The following is a 16,299-nucleotide window of genomic DNA, read 5'->3' as shown; positions in this document are numbered from 1 at the left end:
ACCGGCGCTGGGAAACAAAACGGCGCCGCGCCGGGGGCTCCGGGCACAGTCTGCGCGCCGCCCCGCCTCCTCCGCGCCGCCCGCCGCGCCCGCCTTCCTCGCCGGCCGCGCTCACTCGGCTCCGCGCGGCACAGCGCAGCTCCGCAGCCGCCCAGCCCCGGCGGCGCGCTCTCCCGCCCGGCTCCCGCTCCCGCCCCGGCTCCCGCTCCCGCCCCGGCTCCCGCGGGGACCCCTTCGGGCCGGAGCGTGGCGGCGACACCCGGCCCTGCGAGGATGAGGCGCAGCCCCGCGCCCCCCAGGCTGAGCCGGCGCCCCGCGCTGCTGGTGCTGGCGCTGCCCCTGGCCGCCGCGCTGGCCTTCGCCGACGAGACGCTGGACAAGCCGCCCAGGTCCGAGGGCTCGTGCGGCCGCCTCCTGCGCGCCCCGGGCACCCGGCGCGAGGGCCACACCGAGTTCAGCCTCCGCGTGGACGGCGACCCCGAGCGCTACAAGCCGGGCACCAGCTACCGCGGTAGGTGGCCGCCTGCCGGGGCGCCGGGGCGCCGGGGGCGCGGAGCAGGAGGGCGAGGAGGGCGAGGAGGGCGAGCACGGGGAGGGGGCGCCGCCGACCTCCGGCCTGCAGCCCCGGGCTCCGCTCGGCGTCCCGGGCCGCTCGGGGGAGGCGCGCCCCGGGGTGGAGGCCCCCGGCTCTGCCCGCCCCCCACCCCCGCAGGACGGCGCTCGGCCGCGCGGGACAGACCCCCTTCCTCCAAGGGCGGCGGGCGGCCGCGCTCTCCTGCAGCCCAGCCCGGGGAGCCGGGGCGCGGGGAGCCGGGGAGCCAGAGCCGCCGGCCGCTTCGGACTCGGGTCCCGGGAAGGAAGTCGCGCGGGTGGCGGGGCGAGCCGGGAGACTCCGGGCTTCCCTCCCCTGGTCCCAGCGCGAAGGGAAGGGGAGCCCCCCCCCCGGTGCCCCCCGAGGCCCTTCCCCCGACCCCACCCCCGCCACCCCCAGGCCTGGGCGCCCCGGCTCCCGCCGCCCCCGGACCCCGCGCCCCTGGGACCCCGAGGGCATCCGCGCGGAGCGCAGGGCGCAGGGCGCAGGGCGAGGCTGGGGCGGGCGGACCGGACCGGCGGGTCGACCACCACCCCCCGGGCTCGGCCCCCCAAGCCCACCGCCTCCCCGCCTGGCCCCGAGAGCGGCTGCTGGGGTCACCTGGGGGGGGGGACGCTTCCAGGTGGATGGGGCGGGGGGGGGGCGGGCAGGTCTGCAGGTGGCTGTCTTTCTCTCCCTCTGCGTCTCCCCTTCCTCTCTCAATTTTTCTCTGTCCTGTCCTATAAAGTGTGTGTGTGTGTGTGTGGGGGGGGATTTTAAAGGGCAAAAATGCTCGAGAGAAAGAAAGAAAGAAGCGGAGAGGGAGAGGGAGACTGGGAGGCTGCGGCTGCTTCCCGGGCGCCCGGACCGTCCCGGGCGGAGCAGCGGGAACCACCACAACCCTGGAGAAAGTTTCGGGCGGGCTGAGCGGGCGCCTGGCCTGGGCCACCCTTCTCGGGACGCTTGCTGCGTGTCCCCGGGTTCGTGTCCCCGTCCGGATACTCAGAGCAGGCGGCCAGGAGCGCTGCGCTTGGGATGCACCGGGCCAGGGAGGGAGACGGGGTCCGCGGCCGCCTCGAGCTGCAAGGAGCCTTTCCGCCTTCTCCTGGGACTGGAGAGAAGCAGGTGGAACCCACGATTCTCCTTAGTCATTTATTTATTTATTTATTTATTTATTTATTTATTTATTTATTTATTTATTTATTTATTTTGCCTCCCACTCCCACCCTCCGGGTATCCCTGGTGCTCGGTGCCTGAACTACGAATCCACTGCTCCTGTGGCTTTTTTTCCCCCTTCCTTTCTATTTATTGGATAAGATCGAGAGAGGAGGGAGTGATAGAGAGGGAGAGAGAAAGACAGACATCTGCAGACCTGCTTCACTGCTTGCGAAATGACATCCCTGCAGGTGGGGAGGCCCCGCGCTCGAACCCGGATCTTTGTGTGAGTCCACACGCTTCGCACTGTGTGCGCTTATCCCAGTGTGCCCCCTCCTTAGTCTCCTCCGAAATCTAGGACTTGGAAACCTGCCCCAGCTCCGTCCCTGTGATGGGGGAAGCGGTGGCCTTGGCGTCAAAGGGACTGCTAATGTTGAGTAGTTGTGTGACCTTGTGGGAGCCTCTCATTCATCCGATCTCTGGCATGGGTTTCTAAGAGTTTACAAAGAAACTTCCCCGGGGGGCCGGGTGGTGGGCACACCTGGTTAGGAACAGGTAGCAGCAAGCTCAGGGACCCTGGTTGGGGACTGCTCCCCACCTGCAAGGGGGAGGGGGCTGGGATGCCCCAGGAGAGGTGAAGCAGGTCTGCAGATGTCTAGCTTTCTCCCTCTCTGTATCTCCTAAATCTCCCCTCCCATCTCAGTTTCTCTGTCCTATCCAATAAAAATTAGAAAGAAAAAAGAAAAAATGGCCACCAGGAGCGGTGGATTCGTAAGTGCTGGCACCAAGCCCCAGAGCTAACTGGTAGCAATAAAATACAGGAGGAAAAAAAAAAAAAAAAAAAGGAAGGAAGGAAGGAAGGAGAGTTCCCGAGATACAGCAAGTCTGCAGTGTTTGTTAGTTGAGTTAAATACAAGATCTTTATAGGTTTTAATAGTGGAGCACTGCTCAGCTCTGGGTTATGGTGGGAGCTGGGGACTGAACCTGGGACCTATGATGCCTCAGGCATGAAAGTCTTCTTGCATAACCATTAAGCTGGGAGAAGGTGGGGGTGGGAAGGGGTGACATGGCATTGGGGTCTTGGTGTGTGATGATGGAAATAGTGTTAGAGATGAGAGTGTTGTGCAGACATGGACCTCGGTGAGAGGAGAGAGTGATCCTCAGTGTTTGGCAGTGGCTGAGTCCAGCCGGGAGAGGAGAGGGATCTGGTAGTCACCTGGCTAGAGAGGTGCCAGGATTGCCCAGGTTCATGGACACTTGCTGGGACTGGGCTGGGGGGACACTAGATGTTTTTTCCCAGCCACTTTTGGGACTGTGACCTGCCATTGTGACTAGCTTACTCCCCCCCTTCCCAGGATAAGAAATGGGGCAATAATCTTTCCTTTCTTTTCCTTTCCTTTCTTTTTTGTGGCTGAAGTCATAAAGATCTGCTTAGGTTTCAAGACTATGGTCCTCACCTGCAGGGATGAAGCTTCATAAATCGCAAATCAGTGCCGCAGCTCTCTCTTCTTCTGTTTTGCCCCTATCTCTCACCCTCTACTTAAAAAAAAAAAAAAAGAAAAAAGGTCATTAAAAGTGTTGGAGTCATGTAGTTACCAGGCCCTAGCAATAACCCTGGTGGTAAAAAATAAAATAAAATCCTACAAGACCATGCTGAGAGTCTCTGAGTAACTACCCTGACTCCAGCATTCCAAGTTAGAAAGAAGAAGGGATGATGGCCTAGCCTAGCACATTCTCTGTTGGCTTTCACTTTCTTAGAATAATTATGTTCAAGCAAATCTAGCGCAATCTTCCCAGTCTATTTCCTCAGGACTGCGGAAGTTAGTGTTCTCCCTGGGGTTCTGTGTTCTTGGTTATTTTGTTTTTCTTGATTGAGACCCCCCCCCCCAACCTTGGAATCAGTAAAATGCTTTTTTGTTTCAAATCTTTGTCCCCAGTATTCCAGTTCTACTTCCAAAGAGCTTCGGCTTCCCATGTCCTCCTCTCTGTCTACCCTGCCCTGTGATGAAGCTGCTGCTCTGAGTGACAGATTGAAGCACCAGGTCTTTCCTCCACCGTGGGGCTATTTATTATTCAGCCTTCTCCCAGCTGTTAGTTCTCCCTGGATTTCCTCCTCCCCTCTCCCTCCTGCTCTCCCCAGCTCCCCCCCCTTCTGCAATAATTGTGCTTTAGAAAGCTCTGAAAGGCCTGCTCTGTTTCTGACCGCAGCCTCCTTTGAAAAGGAGATTACAGTGATTAAAAATAACAAGTTGAGGACCCTCAAGGGGCTTCCCTCATAGGAGGACGATTTGCAGGACCAGCCATTCCCAGATCACAATTTGAAGCCAAGTAGGAGAAAATCAGCTGAAATGTTGGAAGAATTGATTGAACGGAAAAGAGGCTCTTTTGTCTGACCCAAGGTCTGTTTATTAGGAAAATAAAGGCAGAGCCAGGCTAATGAGAACAGCTTTTCCTAGATGCTCTTTAAAAGGGAAGTTTCAAGGAACTTGATGGGGGGAGAGAATATCCAGTGGAGATTTCAAAAGCTGGTCCAACTTCCAGCATAACTGGGAGAGGTACTGTTCACCACGAGGCCTGGAGATCCCCCAAAGCTGCTCTGCTTCCTTCTCTTGATTCCCACTGCGGGGCGCACTCTGTTAGAAGGGTGAGTGTTCCAACTTCGGCTGGTTGGAAGAGTACGTACAGGCTGTGGTGTTGTCGGCCTTCCTTTCGATTGTTGCTCACACACAAAGGTCCTGTGTGTCCTCAAGCCACTCAGTCACCTGAGGCACAGTTTCTTCCTCTCTGTAAAATGAGAGAGAGAGCACTTTCCCCTCCATCCCCACCCCTAATATTGCTGAGATTCGGAAATAATCTACATCAAAAGAAACTTTCATAATATATATATATAAATGTATATATATATATATATATATATATATGGAAATGATTATCTTGAAAATAAACATGAATGGATTTGAAAACACTCTACAGGGTGCTAGGTGGTGATGCACCTGGTTGAATACCACACACGAACGTGCATAAGGACGATGGTTCAAGTCCCTGGTCCCCACCTGCAGGGGAGAAGCACCACAAGTGGAGAAACAGTGCTATGGGTGTCTCTTTCTTTCTCTTTCTTGACCTCCCCCTCCCCAGTTTCTTAGCCTTTACTTTGAGGCGGTTTCACTCTTATTTGACAGGTGAGGAGACCGAGTCTCATAAGTTTATTGACATGTCCATAGTCACAGCTGATTGTTGAGTCTGGATGTCTGACTTTTTAATTTTTGTTTGCCATTTTAATTTATTTATTGGATGGAGACAGAGAGAAATTGAGAGGGGAGGAGGAGATAGAGAGGGAAAGGGACAGAGAAACACCTGCAGCCCTGCTTCACCAAGTGTGAAGCTTCCCTCACTCCCCCTGCAGGTGGGGAGCCGGAGGCTCGAACCGGGATCCTTACGCCGGTCCTTGTGCTTTCGGCCTTGTGCGCTTTATCCGCTGCACTACTGCCCTGACCCCCCACTTTTTCTTCCTTCCTTCCTTCCTCCCTCCCCCCTCCCTCCCTCTTTCTTTCTTCCTTTCTTTCTTCCTTTCTTTCTTTCTTTCTTTCTTTCTTTCTTTCTTTCTTTCATTCATTCATTCATTTTCTGTTATTGCATTACCCTCACAGACCAGAGGACTCATTTAGATACATGAAGAACCTTGTCAGTCTTTACCCGAGTCCTTTTGTCTGTGGGGGAAGCAGAAACAAGTTGGATAACAAAACAAACCCTACACTGACTCTTTTGTTTTTACAGGCTGACGTGAGATGACTGTGCTTATAAAAATCTCTGAAAATGGGGGGTCGGGCAGTGGCGCAGTGGGTTAAGCATGTGGCGCAAAGCGCAGGGACCCGCAGCGGAGTCCACCTGCAGGGGAGTCGCTTCACAGGCGGTGAAGCAGGTCTGCAGGTGTCTGTCTTTCTCTCCCCCTCTCTGTCTTCCCCTCCTCTCTCCATTTCTCTCTGTCCTATCCAACATCGAACAACATCAACAATGGCAATAATAGTAACCACAACGAGGCTACAACAAAAGGGGGAAAAATGGCCTCCAGGAGCGGTGGATTCATGGTGCAGGCACTGAGCCCAGCAATAACCCTGGAGGAAAAAAAATCTCTGAAAGTACATACGTAGAATCTGAGGCCTGAAAACTTGAGGCCTCTGAAATAAGCTATTTCTTCTCTAGCGGCTTTGAAAAAGTAAGCCCTGCAGTTAATGCAATTAAACTTTGACGAGAATGCCTGCAAGATGGCAGGTAGGTCACTACTGGTCCACCTGAGTTTTAGTCACTGTGCAGGGGGAGGGCAAGAAGTTTCTGTCCGTGCTGTGGCCCAGAAATTTAACCCTGCACGTTCACACACACTCTCCTGATGAGCATTTCGCCTCGTGGTCATGCAGAGCTGCGAGGGAGCCTGGAGAACGGAGCTTTTAGTTTGGACAGCACATGCCCACGGAAAACTTTGTGGGGGGCCAGGGGTGCATGGTGGGTCACATGCACACAGCCATGTTCACTCACAGTGACAAGTTGTCAGCTGAATCTTCTCAACACATGTGAACTGGAGAACCAGCTCCATGAGTCAGTAGAGAAAGGAATGTTGATGGGAGGCGGGGGAGATAGGTTTCATATAGAAGAAAAGAAATGGGCCTGCATGTTACAGTGACCTATTACTCCGTCTCTTCTCTCTCAAGATGTTATGGGGGTGGGGGTAAAGGCATGAAGGAGAGGGGATGGGGAGGAAAGGAAGAGAGGGAAAGGGACAATAAACTTTTAAAGGGAAGATGGGGATATGCATTCAGAAAGAAAAGGAAAAAATAATTTGAGTAGAGTGGAGTTTTCTCCCATTTGAAGATTAATGCAAGGGGGACTATGGAAAGAAAAAAAAATCAAAAGCAAAAACCCACTTAAGTCAAAATTATCATTAAAAATCTTCTTTTTAAAAATATTTTTATTGGAGATCTGTGGACACATATGTTCTTGGCAGCACAATTTGTAATAGCCAAAACCTGGAGCAACTCAGGTGTCCAATAGCAGATGAGTGGCTGAGCAAGGTGTGGTCTATATACAGAATGGAATACTACTCAGCTGTAAAAAACGGTGACTTCACCGTTTTCAGCCGATCTTGGATGGACCTTGAAAAATTCATGTGAAGTGAAATAAGTCAGAAACAGAAGGATGAATATGGGATGATCTCACTCTCAGGCAGAGGTTGAAAAACAAGATCAAAAGAGAAAACACAAGTAGAACCAGAATTGGAATTGGCATATTGCAGCAAAGTAAAAGACTCTGGGGTGGGTGGGGAGAATACAGATCCAAGAAGGATGACAGAGGACCTAGTGGGGGTTGTATTGTTATATGGAAAACTGGGAAATGTTATGCATGTACAAACTATTGTATTTACTGTCGAATGTAAAACATTAATTCCCCAATAAAGAAATTAAAAAATATATCTTTATTGGGGGGATTAATGGTTTACAGTCAACAGTAAAATACAATAGTTTGTACATGTGTAACGTTTCCACATAACAATACAACCTCCACTAGGTTCTCGTCTGCCATCATGTCCCAGGACCTGAACCCTCCCCCCATCCCAGAGGCTTTTTTATTTTGGTGCAATACGCCAGCTCCAGTCCAAGTTCTGCTCAGTGTTTTCCCTTCTGATCTTGTTTTTAACTTCTGTGAGTGAGACCATCCGATATTTATCCTTCTGTTTCTGACTTATCTCACTTCACATGATATCTTAGAGCTCCATCCAATGTGGGGTAAAGAAGGTGAATTCATTTTTTAAAATAGTTTTTAAGAATCTTTATTTGTTTATTGGATAGAGACAGCCAGAAATCAAGCGGGAAGGGGCTGATAAGAGAGGGAGAAAGACAGAGAGACGCCTGCGGCCCTGCTTCACCTCTCATGAGGCTTTCCCCCCGTAGGTGGGGACCGGGGACTCGAACCCACGTCCTTGTGCATTGTAATATGCACTCAACCAGGTGCGCCACCACCCGGCCCTTTGGTGAATTCATTTTTAATAGCTGAGTAGTATTCTATTGTGTGTCTAGACCACAACTTGCTCAGCCACTCATCTGTTGTTGGACACCTGGGTTGCTTCCAGGTTTTGGCTATTACACATTGTGCTGCTATGAACACAGGTGTACACAGATCTTTTTGGATGGGCGTTTTGGGTTCCTTAGGATCTATCCCCAGGAGAGAGAAATTGCTGGGTCACAGGGAAGGTCCACTTCTAGCCTTCTGAGAGTTCTACAGACTGCTCTCCACAGGGGCTGGACCTACTGACATTCCCATGAGCAGTGAAAAAAAAATCCTCTTAAGGGTCACAAGATATTCACCTTGGAGGTTGCCAGCTTTGTCATGTGCGCAACACCGGTTCAAGCCCAGCCCTCACTGCATCGGAGAAAACCTTAGTGCAGTGGTTATGCTCTCTCCCCTCCCCTGTACCCTCCCAGAGCCGTGAAGCCCCCGCCCCATCATATATGGCATGTATCTCCCATTCTGTTCGGTTTTGTTTATACGCCTCCTCCAGAGAGTTTTGCTAGTGTGGAATAACAACAACCTGGCCAGTGAGTAGAGCACCTCTCAATTGTTTGTTCCTTCCAAGGGGAGACCAGGTAAATAGTCGGTCTGTTTATGTTTGAACCCTGACCTGACAGGTGCAGAATATTCACTGTGGGGTAGGATGAGAGCTGTGAGCCTTCCTCTCCTGCTCCTTTGCGTGCAGACCTCATTTGAAGGGAGTAGCAAGTGGCTGCGATTATCTTCTTTTGTTTGTTTTTATTATTTATTTTCCCTTTTTTATTGTTGTTGTAATTATTATTGATGTCGTTGTTGTTGGATAGGACAAAGAGAAATGGAGAGAGGAGGGGAAGACAGAGGGGGAGAGAAGACAAATACCTGCAGACCTGCTTCACCGCCTGTGAAGCGACTCCCCTGCAGGTGGGGAGCTGGGGGCTCGAACCGGGATTCTTAAGCCAGTCCTTGCACTTTGCACCATGTGCACTTAACCCGCTGCACTACTGCCCGACCCCCAGATGATCTAAAATAGGACTTGCGTCCTCTGTTTTGACTCATCCAGCATGCAGTGGTTCCATCCTTTCTTGTGCCCCTGAGGTGCCAGGGCGCTCAGGACATTTCATCAGAGCCTGTTCTGAGCTCACAGCTCTTGCTGGTACAGTTTCTCACGTTGACAGAGTGTCCGCACGGAACCAGAGAGAGTCGGGGCTGTTCTGTCTAGACGAGGGGCTAGGTGATACCGGCAGAGGTCTTTCCTAAGCGCAACGTAGACATAGTTTCTAACTCTCTCACAGTATTCAAAGCATCTTAAAAAGAGCAAGGGAACTTCAGGGAGTCGGGGTGCAGAAGGTGGGAATTCTGGCTTCTGCGATTGCTTCTCTGCCGGACATGGGTGTTGGCAGGTTGATCCGTAGCCCCAGCCTGTTTTGATCTCGAACCTGGATCCTTGCGCACTGTAATGTGAGTATTTAACCAGGTGCGCCACCACCCAGCCCCCTCTTGAGTCCTGCGTGGCAGGTACTATGAGAAGTGTTTATCTAATATTTACATTCATTCCAAAAATACAGTGTCTGGCATTGCTTTTACAAACAAGGCAGCAGAGAGGTCATGCAGCTTGTCAGAGGTCCCATCACTCACGGTAGCTTTGGGATTCTAACCTGAAATCTTTAGTGTTAAGCACGTCTCTGTATATGTTCACAAGATATCTCTGAATGGACTTTTAAAAAATCCATAATAAGCATCTTTTTCTCTTGGAATTTGTGGGTCTCTTAATGGCATCTCTTGGGAGGAGTCATTAGAACGGAGATTCTATTATTTATCTCCTTCACGACTGGGACTCAGAACACTACACATTTGTTCCTCTTAGGAGACAGTCCTATGACAGAATTCTCTGGAGAGACAGGACCTCTTCTTCTTCCTCAAATTGTAATGTGTAATATCACCAGTGGTGATTATGGACGGGAATGGCACGCTGAGCTCACCCTCTAGAGACTCCATCATGGGTGCTGTGTTAAGAGCAAATAAAGGGGGGCAGATAGTAGCTCACCTGGTTGAGCGCACATATCACAGGGCACAAGGACCAAGGTTCAAGCCCTTGGTCCCCAACTGCAGGGGTGGGGGGAAGCTTCAGAAGTGGTGAAGCAGGGCTGCAGGTGTCTCTCTCTGTCTCTCTCCTTCTCTATCTCCCCTTCCCCTCTCAATTTCTCTCTGTCTCCATCCAATAATAAAGTTAAAAAAGTGTTTTTTAAAAAATATTTGATTATGGGTGGGGGTATAGCATAATGGTTATGCAAAGAAACTTTCATGCCTGAGACTTTCAAGTCCCAGGTTCGATCCCCCACACCACCACAAAGCCAGGGCTGAGTAGTGCTCTGGTAAAAATAAATAAATAAATAAATAAACAAACAAACAAACAAACAAACCATGCAAGACAGTGAATTATCACATTCAATGCACCCATGTTACCAGAGCCCGTCCGGGTCAAGGAATAGGGTATGACAGCCACTCAGGAAACACCCCCTGTACCCCTTCCCTGGAAGAGAACTTCTGCTTAAATTTGGTGCCGATGACTGGGTGAGCCCAGGGAGTCATCTTGATTTTGTTTTGGGCTTTCGACTGGTCCAGGAGTTGTGTTTCATTAGATTTTGGACCTGTGATTGGTTTAGTCCAGTACGTTCTCGCGTCACAATTTTGCTTTAATTGTGATAGTCTAGCCGTTGAAATTGTTTGCATAGGAATCATTGATTGACTTACCCGCAGGAGATTATCTTCAGTTTTATTTTGGCTTTTTTTGGGGGGTGGAGAGGAGTGAGGGGTAAGATTTATTTGCTTATTTTTATGAGAGAGACCAGAGTACTGCTGAAGTCTGCGTAGGGTAGTGACGGTAGTGCAGGGATCAAACCTACACCCTCAGGTGTGAAGTCTTGGCTTCTAATGTGCAGAATTATCTTCCTTACCATCACTTGGGGCTTTTCTCAGAATAGCCAGTAGTTGTTCCCTATGACAATGGGGGTGTTGGTTGTTTTTTACTGCAGGGAGTTATCGCTGATAGAATTTTTGTCCTTTGATTAGCACAACCCAGTAGTAAGTCATCCTTGTTTAGATCTGGGATTGTTTTAGACAAAAGAATTGTCTTTTTCTTCTTCTTCTTCTTCTTCTTCTTCTTCTTCTTCTTCTTCTTCTTCTTCTTCTTCTTCTTCTTCTTCTTCTTCTTCTTCTTCTTCTTCTTCTTCAATTTGGGCTTTGCTTGGACTAGCCTGCTAGGTGTATTTGATGGGATTTGGGAGCTTAGATTGGTCTCACCCAGTGAGTTATCTTTGATTTCATTTTGAGTTTTGATTAGGAAAGTCCAGCAGACATGTTTCATTCTGGATCTCAGTCCACTGGGGAAAAAATGGGTTAAAAAATTCTTGTAGTACAAAAAAAAAAAAAATGCAATGAAAGATTTTGATTTCAGGAGGGTTGGGAAGACTAAGGGGAGGGGTGGTCATTATCACTAAGAGCCTAGCGGGAGGTTCTAATGCAGGAGGAGTTCTTTGGAGTAGTTCTCGGGGTAGCTGTGGGAAAAAGGATACGGCATAGATTCTGGCCCCTACTGTAGCAGTCCGTCTCCTGAGATATTCATTTATTTCTAATTTGTGCAATGTACAGTGTGGATGTGTCTGTCATTGTGCAGTTGTCTGTGTGATTACTCAGAAATCCAGGTTCTTCGCAATTTTTTGAACTCTGCTGTCTTTTAAAATTTTTTTAATGTTTTATTTATTTAGTATTGGATAGAGACAGAAAGAAATTGATTGGAAAAGGGAAGTAAAGAGAGAGAGAGAGAGAGAGAGAGAGAGAGAGACTCCTGCAGCCCTGCTTCACTGCTTGCAAAGCTTTCCCCCTGCAAGTCGGGACCAGGGGCTTGAACCTGGGTCCTTGTGCACTGTGATGTGAGCCCTTAACCAGGTGTGCCACTACCTGGTCCCTGGATTCTGCTGCCTTTATGGGACACCAGGGGCTTCTGCTGGAGTCTCTGTCTTCCACAGGCAAAAACAGGGGAGAGGAAGTGTAGAGGGTCGTGAGGAAAGTTTACACTGGCTAGGCTGGCAGTGGCACCTGCGATGTCTCCTGAGGTTTTCTGCTCGCAAAATAGAGGTACACGCAGATGACCTGCGTGCAAGGTGGTGTGATCTAGCTGAATGCCCACAGGAAAAAGGATTTCTTTAAATTTAATAATGATCAACAAGACTGTAGGATAAGAGGGGTGCAATTCCACCCAGTTCCCACCGCCAGAGTTCTGTATCCCATCCCCTCCATTAAAGCTTACCAGTTCTTTCCCTCTGGGAACATGAACCCAGGATCATTATGGGGTGCAGAAGGTGGAAGGCCTGGCTTAGGATTTTTGAAAAATTTTTATTGATAAAAAGGAAACACTGACAAAAAAAAAAACCCACATAGGATAAAAGGGGTACAACTCCACACAATTCCCACCACCAGAACTCCGTATCCCATCCCCTCCCCTGATAGCTTTCCTATTCTTTATCCCTCTGGGAGTATGGACCCAGGGTCATTGTGGGATGCAGAAGGTGGAAGGTCTGGCTTCTGTAATTGCTTCCCAGCTGAACATGGGTGTTGACAGGTGGATCCATACTCCCAGTCTGCCTCTCTCTTTCCCTAGTGGGGCGGGGTTCTGGGGAAGCGGAGCTCCAGGACACATTGGTGAGGTCGTCTGTCCAGGGAAGTCTATGCAGCAAGCAAGTAGAAAGACCTAAAAAGGATTTTTATTTTTTTTTAAGAACATGCAGCAGTCTATACTTCAGAATATACCTCTTAGGACTTGGTGCCATGAGCAGCTAGATTCCTCTTGGGCTAAACTAATGGAAATCTAACAGATAATTATCAAAACTGGGTTTTCTGACCCAGGGCTGTCTTCATCAAGCTGTGATTCTGCCACAACCGTAGTTCAAGAACTCCTACATGAGATAGAAATTCAGCATCTAGGGAGTTGGGTCGAGAGGATGAACGTTCAGAACTCGACTAGCTTTTCCCACTGTCGGCTGGTCCTTCAGTCTGTAGGTCCTGGCTGTTAACGGAAGGCTCCACACCCATCTGTTTGCAAGTGGAAGACAAGACGGCTGATTCCTGTGTCTATAAGATGCTTTCTTTTCTCTCCACAGTGACGCTTTCAGCGGCTCCTCCCTCCTACTTCAGAGGATTCACTTTAATTGCCCTCAAGGAGAGCAGAGAGGGGGATAAAGAAGAAGACCATGCTGGAACATTCCAGGTAAGACCCCTTCTGGGTTTCTCCAGTGGTCCCTCTTGCTGGGATCTATAGAAGCTGAGTGAAAGAAGTTTCTTCCTTTCTCTCTTTCTCCCTCCCTCCCTCTCTCTCTCTCTCTCTCTCTCTCTCTCTTTCTTTCTTTCTTTCTTTCTTTCTTCCTTTCACCTCCAGGGTTATTGCTGGGGCTTAGTGCCTGCACTATGAATCCCCTGCTCCTGGTGGCCATCATTTTCCCCCATTGTTATTGTTGTTGTTGTTGTTGTTGGATAGGACAGAGAGAAATGGAGAAAGGAGGGGAAGTCAGAGAGGGGGAGAGAAAGACAGACACCTGCAGACCTGCTTCACCGCCTGTGAAGCGACTCCCCTGCAGGCGGGGAGCCGGGGGCTTGAACCAGGATCCCCACTCAGTTCTTGCGCTTTGTACCATGTGCGCTTAACTCGGTGCGCCACCACCCGGCACTCTTAAAACAGAAGTTTTTAAGGTTGCTTCTCCTGCAGTCCCCTTGACCCTACTCCAGGTTGGCCATGTCCATCTGAAAGACTCAGAATAGCATAGTTCACATATGTTTCAAAGCTAACTTTAGACTTTCGGACTTGGCCTCCAGGGGCTTCCATCACCTAGCAGATGCCTGTGCTTGCTCTGTGGGCTGACATGTCTTGGGGCAGCTGATAGCTAGAGCCCTCAGGTCCCCGGCAAGGCCCCCAGTGTTCCTCCTGTGAAGCTATTTTGTGATTGACTAGGAATTGGGGGTATAGTGGTGCCAATGCTTAGGATGCCCAGACTGGAGGGAATTCAAAGCACAGGAAAAGGACTATTAAGGGAATGAAGATATTGATTCATAAGGGAAGATTTAAAAAGAATTAAATATGCTTTGCTTGGCTAAATGAACAGGGCTGAGTTTAAGAGGTGGTAATGGTCTTTAAATGTCAGTCCTCATAAAGCAGCTTTCTCCTCCGGGGAGGTTTCCTGTGACTTTGTACAAAAGGGCACAGCAAGACAAAAGTGGGTCAGGAGAAGAAAAGGAATCTCAAAGACAAAGGCCCTGACAGTGAGTCATATTTCTCTGTGGAACATTCTTCCAAGGGAAGTGCCAGGAACACCATCTCCTTTAGAGGTTTAGTTATGGGCGCATGTCCCAGAAGAACTGGGGGAGGTCCTGGGAGGAGGTCTGACCAAACTTGCTATAACCATTTCTCTTTTCAAATTCCCACTGTCCTAGGGGGAGGGGTCCATTGTTATCTGACATAATACAAACTCAAAAAATAAAACTCCAGATGAATTCTTTTTTTTTTTTTTTCCTCCTCCAGGATTATTGCTGGGCTCGGTGCCTGCACCATAAATCCACCGCTCCTGGAGGCCATTTTTCCCCCCTTTTGTTTCCCTTGTTGTAGCTTCGTTGTGGTTATTATTATTGTCCTTGTTGACGCAATTCGTTGTTGGATAGGACAGAGAGCAATGGAGAGAGGAGGGGAAGACAGAGAAGGGGAGAGAAAGATAGACACCTGCAGACCTGCTTCACCGCCTGTGAAGCGACTCCCCTGCAGGTGGGGAGCCGGGGGCTTGAACCGGGATCCTTACGCCAGTCCCTGCGCTTTGTGCCACATGCGCTTAACCCACTGCGCCACCGCCCGACCCCCAAGATGAATTCTTAATTGCACAGCTGACTGCTGGAGACTGGTACCATTTCTGAGTTCCACAGAAGACCTTGCTACAAAATAACTTTTCTGGGGGCCAGGCAGTGGAGCACCGTTTAAGCACATCTGAGACAAAGCACGAGGACCCACATGAGGATCCCAGTTTGAGTCCCCGGCTCCCCACCTGTGGGGCGGTGGGGAGGGTCATCTCACAAATGGTGAAGCAGGTCTGCAGGTGTCTATCTTTCTCTCTTCCTATCCACCTTTTCCTCCCCTCTAAATTTCTCTGTCCTATCCAAAATTTTGAAAAAAAAAAAAAAAAGCTTCCAGGAGCAGTGGATTCGTAGAGCAGGTGATAATCTTGGAAGCAGGGAAAAAAAAAAAAAAATATATATATATATATATATATTTATCTTCCCTGCCCACAGGCATTTTTTAATCCCTTTTAAAAGAGAAAATCTGAGGTTGGACTCCCATCCCCCCCCTTTTTTTTGCACAAACCTCCAGCCTGACCCCCAATACATGCTGGAGTTTGGGATCTAGTCATTGTGAAGAGACAGGCTCAGCTCACCCAAAGTCCAGACCTCGCCGTTATAGCCAGACACCTGCCTGCTTGTGTTCATCCTCTCCTTACTTCTCCCAGTCCTGGAAGGGCCAGAGTGGAACAGAAATAGGACAACGGAGGGTCTATAAGGATAATAATGACCCTTCTACCCACATAGTGCTTGTGAGCCACACACTGTTCTAAGTGGCCTACCTTTATGAACTGATCTGATCTTTGCAACCAAGTAACTTTCTTAAGCTCACTGATCTTTTAAGTGCGAAAAGCCAGGATTCAAACCCAGGAAGCCTGGTTCTGCATCTGTGTTCTACCTAGGAAGTACACTGGCCTCTCAACATGTGCATATTAAGTGAGGAAACTAGCATTTGTTGTGACTTTTATTTTTAATTTTTATTGATAAAAAGGACACACTGACAAAAAACACAGGATAAGAGGGGTATAAATCCACACAATTCCCACCACTAGAACTCCGTATCCCACCCCCTCCCCTGATAGCTTTCCTATTCTTTATCCCTCTGGGAGCATGGACCCAGGGTCATTGTGGGATGCAGAAGGTGGACGGTCTGGCTTCTGTCATTGCTTCCCCACTGAACATGGGCATTGGCAGGTGGATCCATACTCCCAGCCTGTCTCTCCGAAGTCTCTGTGCCTGGGACTTTATATGCTTTGTTCTAAGAAATTATTGTCACAACCCTGTGATGTCGGTATTGCTCTTCCTGTTTTCTAGATGGTTAAACTATCTGTCAGGAGGTAAAGTAGATGAGTGAAAGCAGTGTTGACACTGATAGGGACTAAGCCTGTACATTCATGCCCTTATCGCAATCCAAAAATAAAATACTTCAGCACAGCTTTGATGCTATGGGGTTAAACAAACATGAGGCTTATTATGGTGGTGATTTAGTAAAACAGACAAAGGGGCAAATGTGGACTAGTCATGATGGCAGGAGCTGTGAGTCTTTAAGATGAGTTACCAGTGCTCAGCTACACGTGTGTTCAGGTCCTGGGGAGGCGGAGCAGTAAGGTGGGTGCTGAGGAGAAGCGGCGCAGGCAAGGGAAGAGAAGGTCACTTCCACCAGACAC

General features: G+C 49.6%; 1 protein-coding gene across 1 annotated transcript in view; it reads left to right on the top strand.

The window, feature by feature from the left end:
* The first annotated feature begins 273 nt into the window (after nt 1–273).
* The window catches only part of SPON1 (spondin 1), a 279,569-nt gene continuing 263,543 nt past the window's right edge, over nt 274–16,299 (top strand). Inside the window, exons 1-2 of the mRNA XM_060177124.1 lie at nt 274–511; nt 12,919–13,025. Of these exons, the coding sequence (XP_060033107.1) occupies nt 274–511; nt 12,919–13,025 (345 nt within the window). The remainder of the gene's footprint in view (nt 512–12,918; nt 13,026–16,299) is intronic.

Source organism: Erinaceus europaeus, chromosome 17, assembly GCF_950295315.1.
Source record: "Erinaceus europaeus chromosome 17, mEriEur2.1, whole genome shotgun sequence".
Lineage (NCBI taxonomy): Eukaryota > Metazoa > Chordata > Mammalia > Eulipotyphla > Erinaceidae > Erinaceus > Erinaceus europaeus.
Note: the sequence above shows the minus strand (reverse complement) of the source record. Positions and strands in the feature narration are given on the sequence as shown.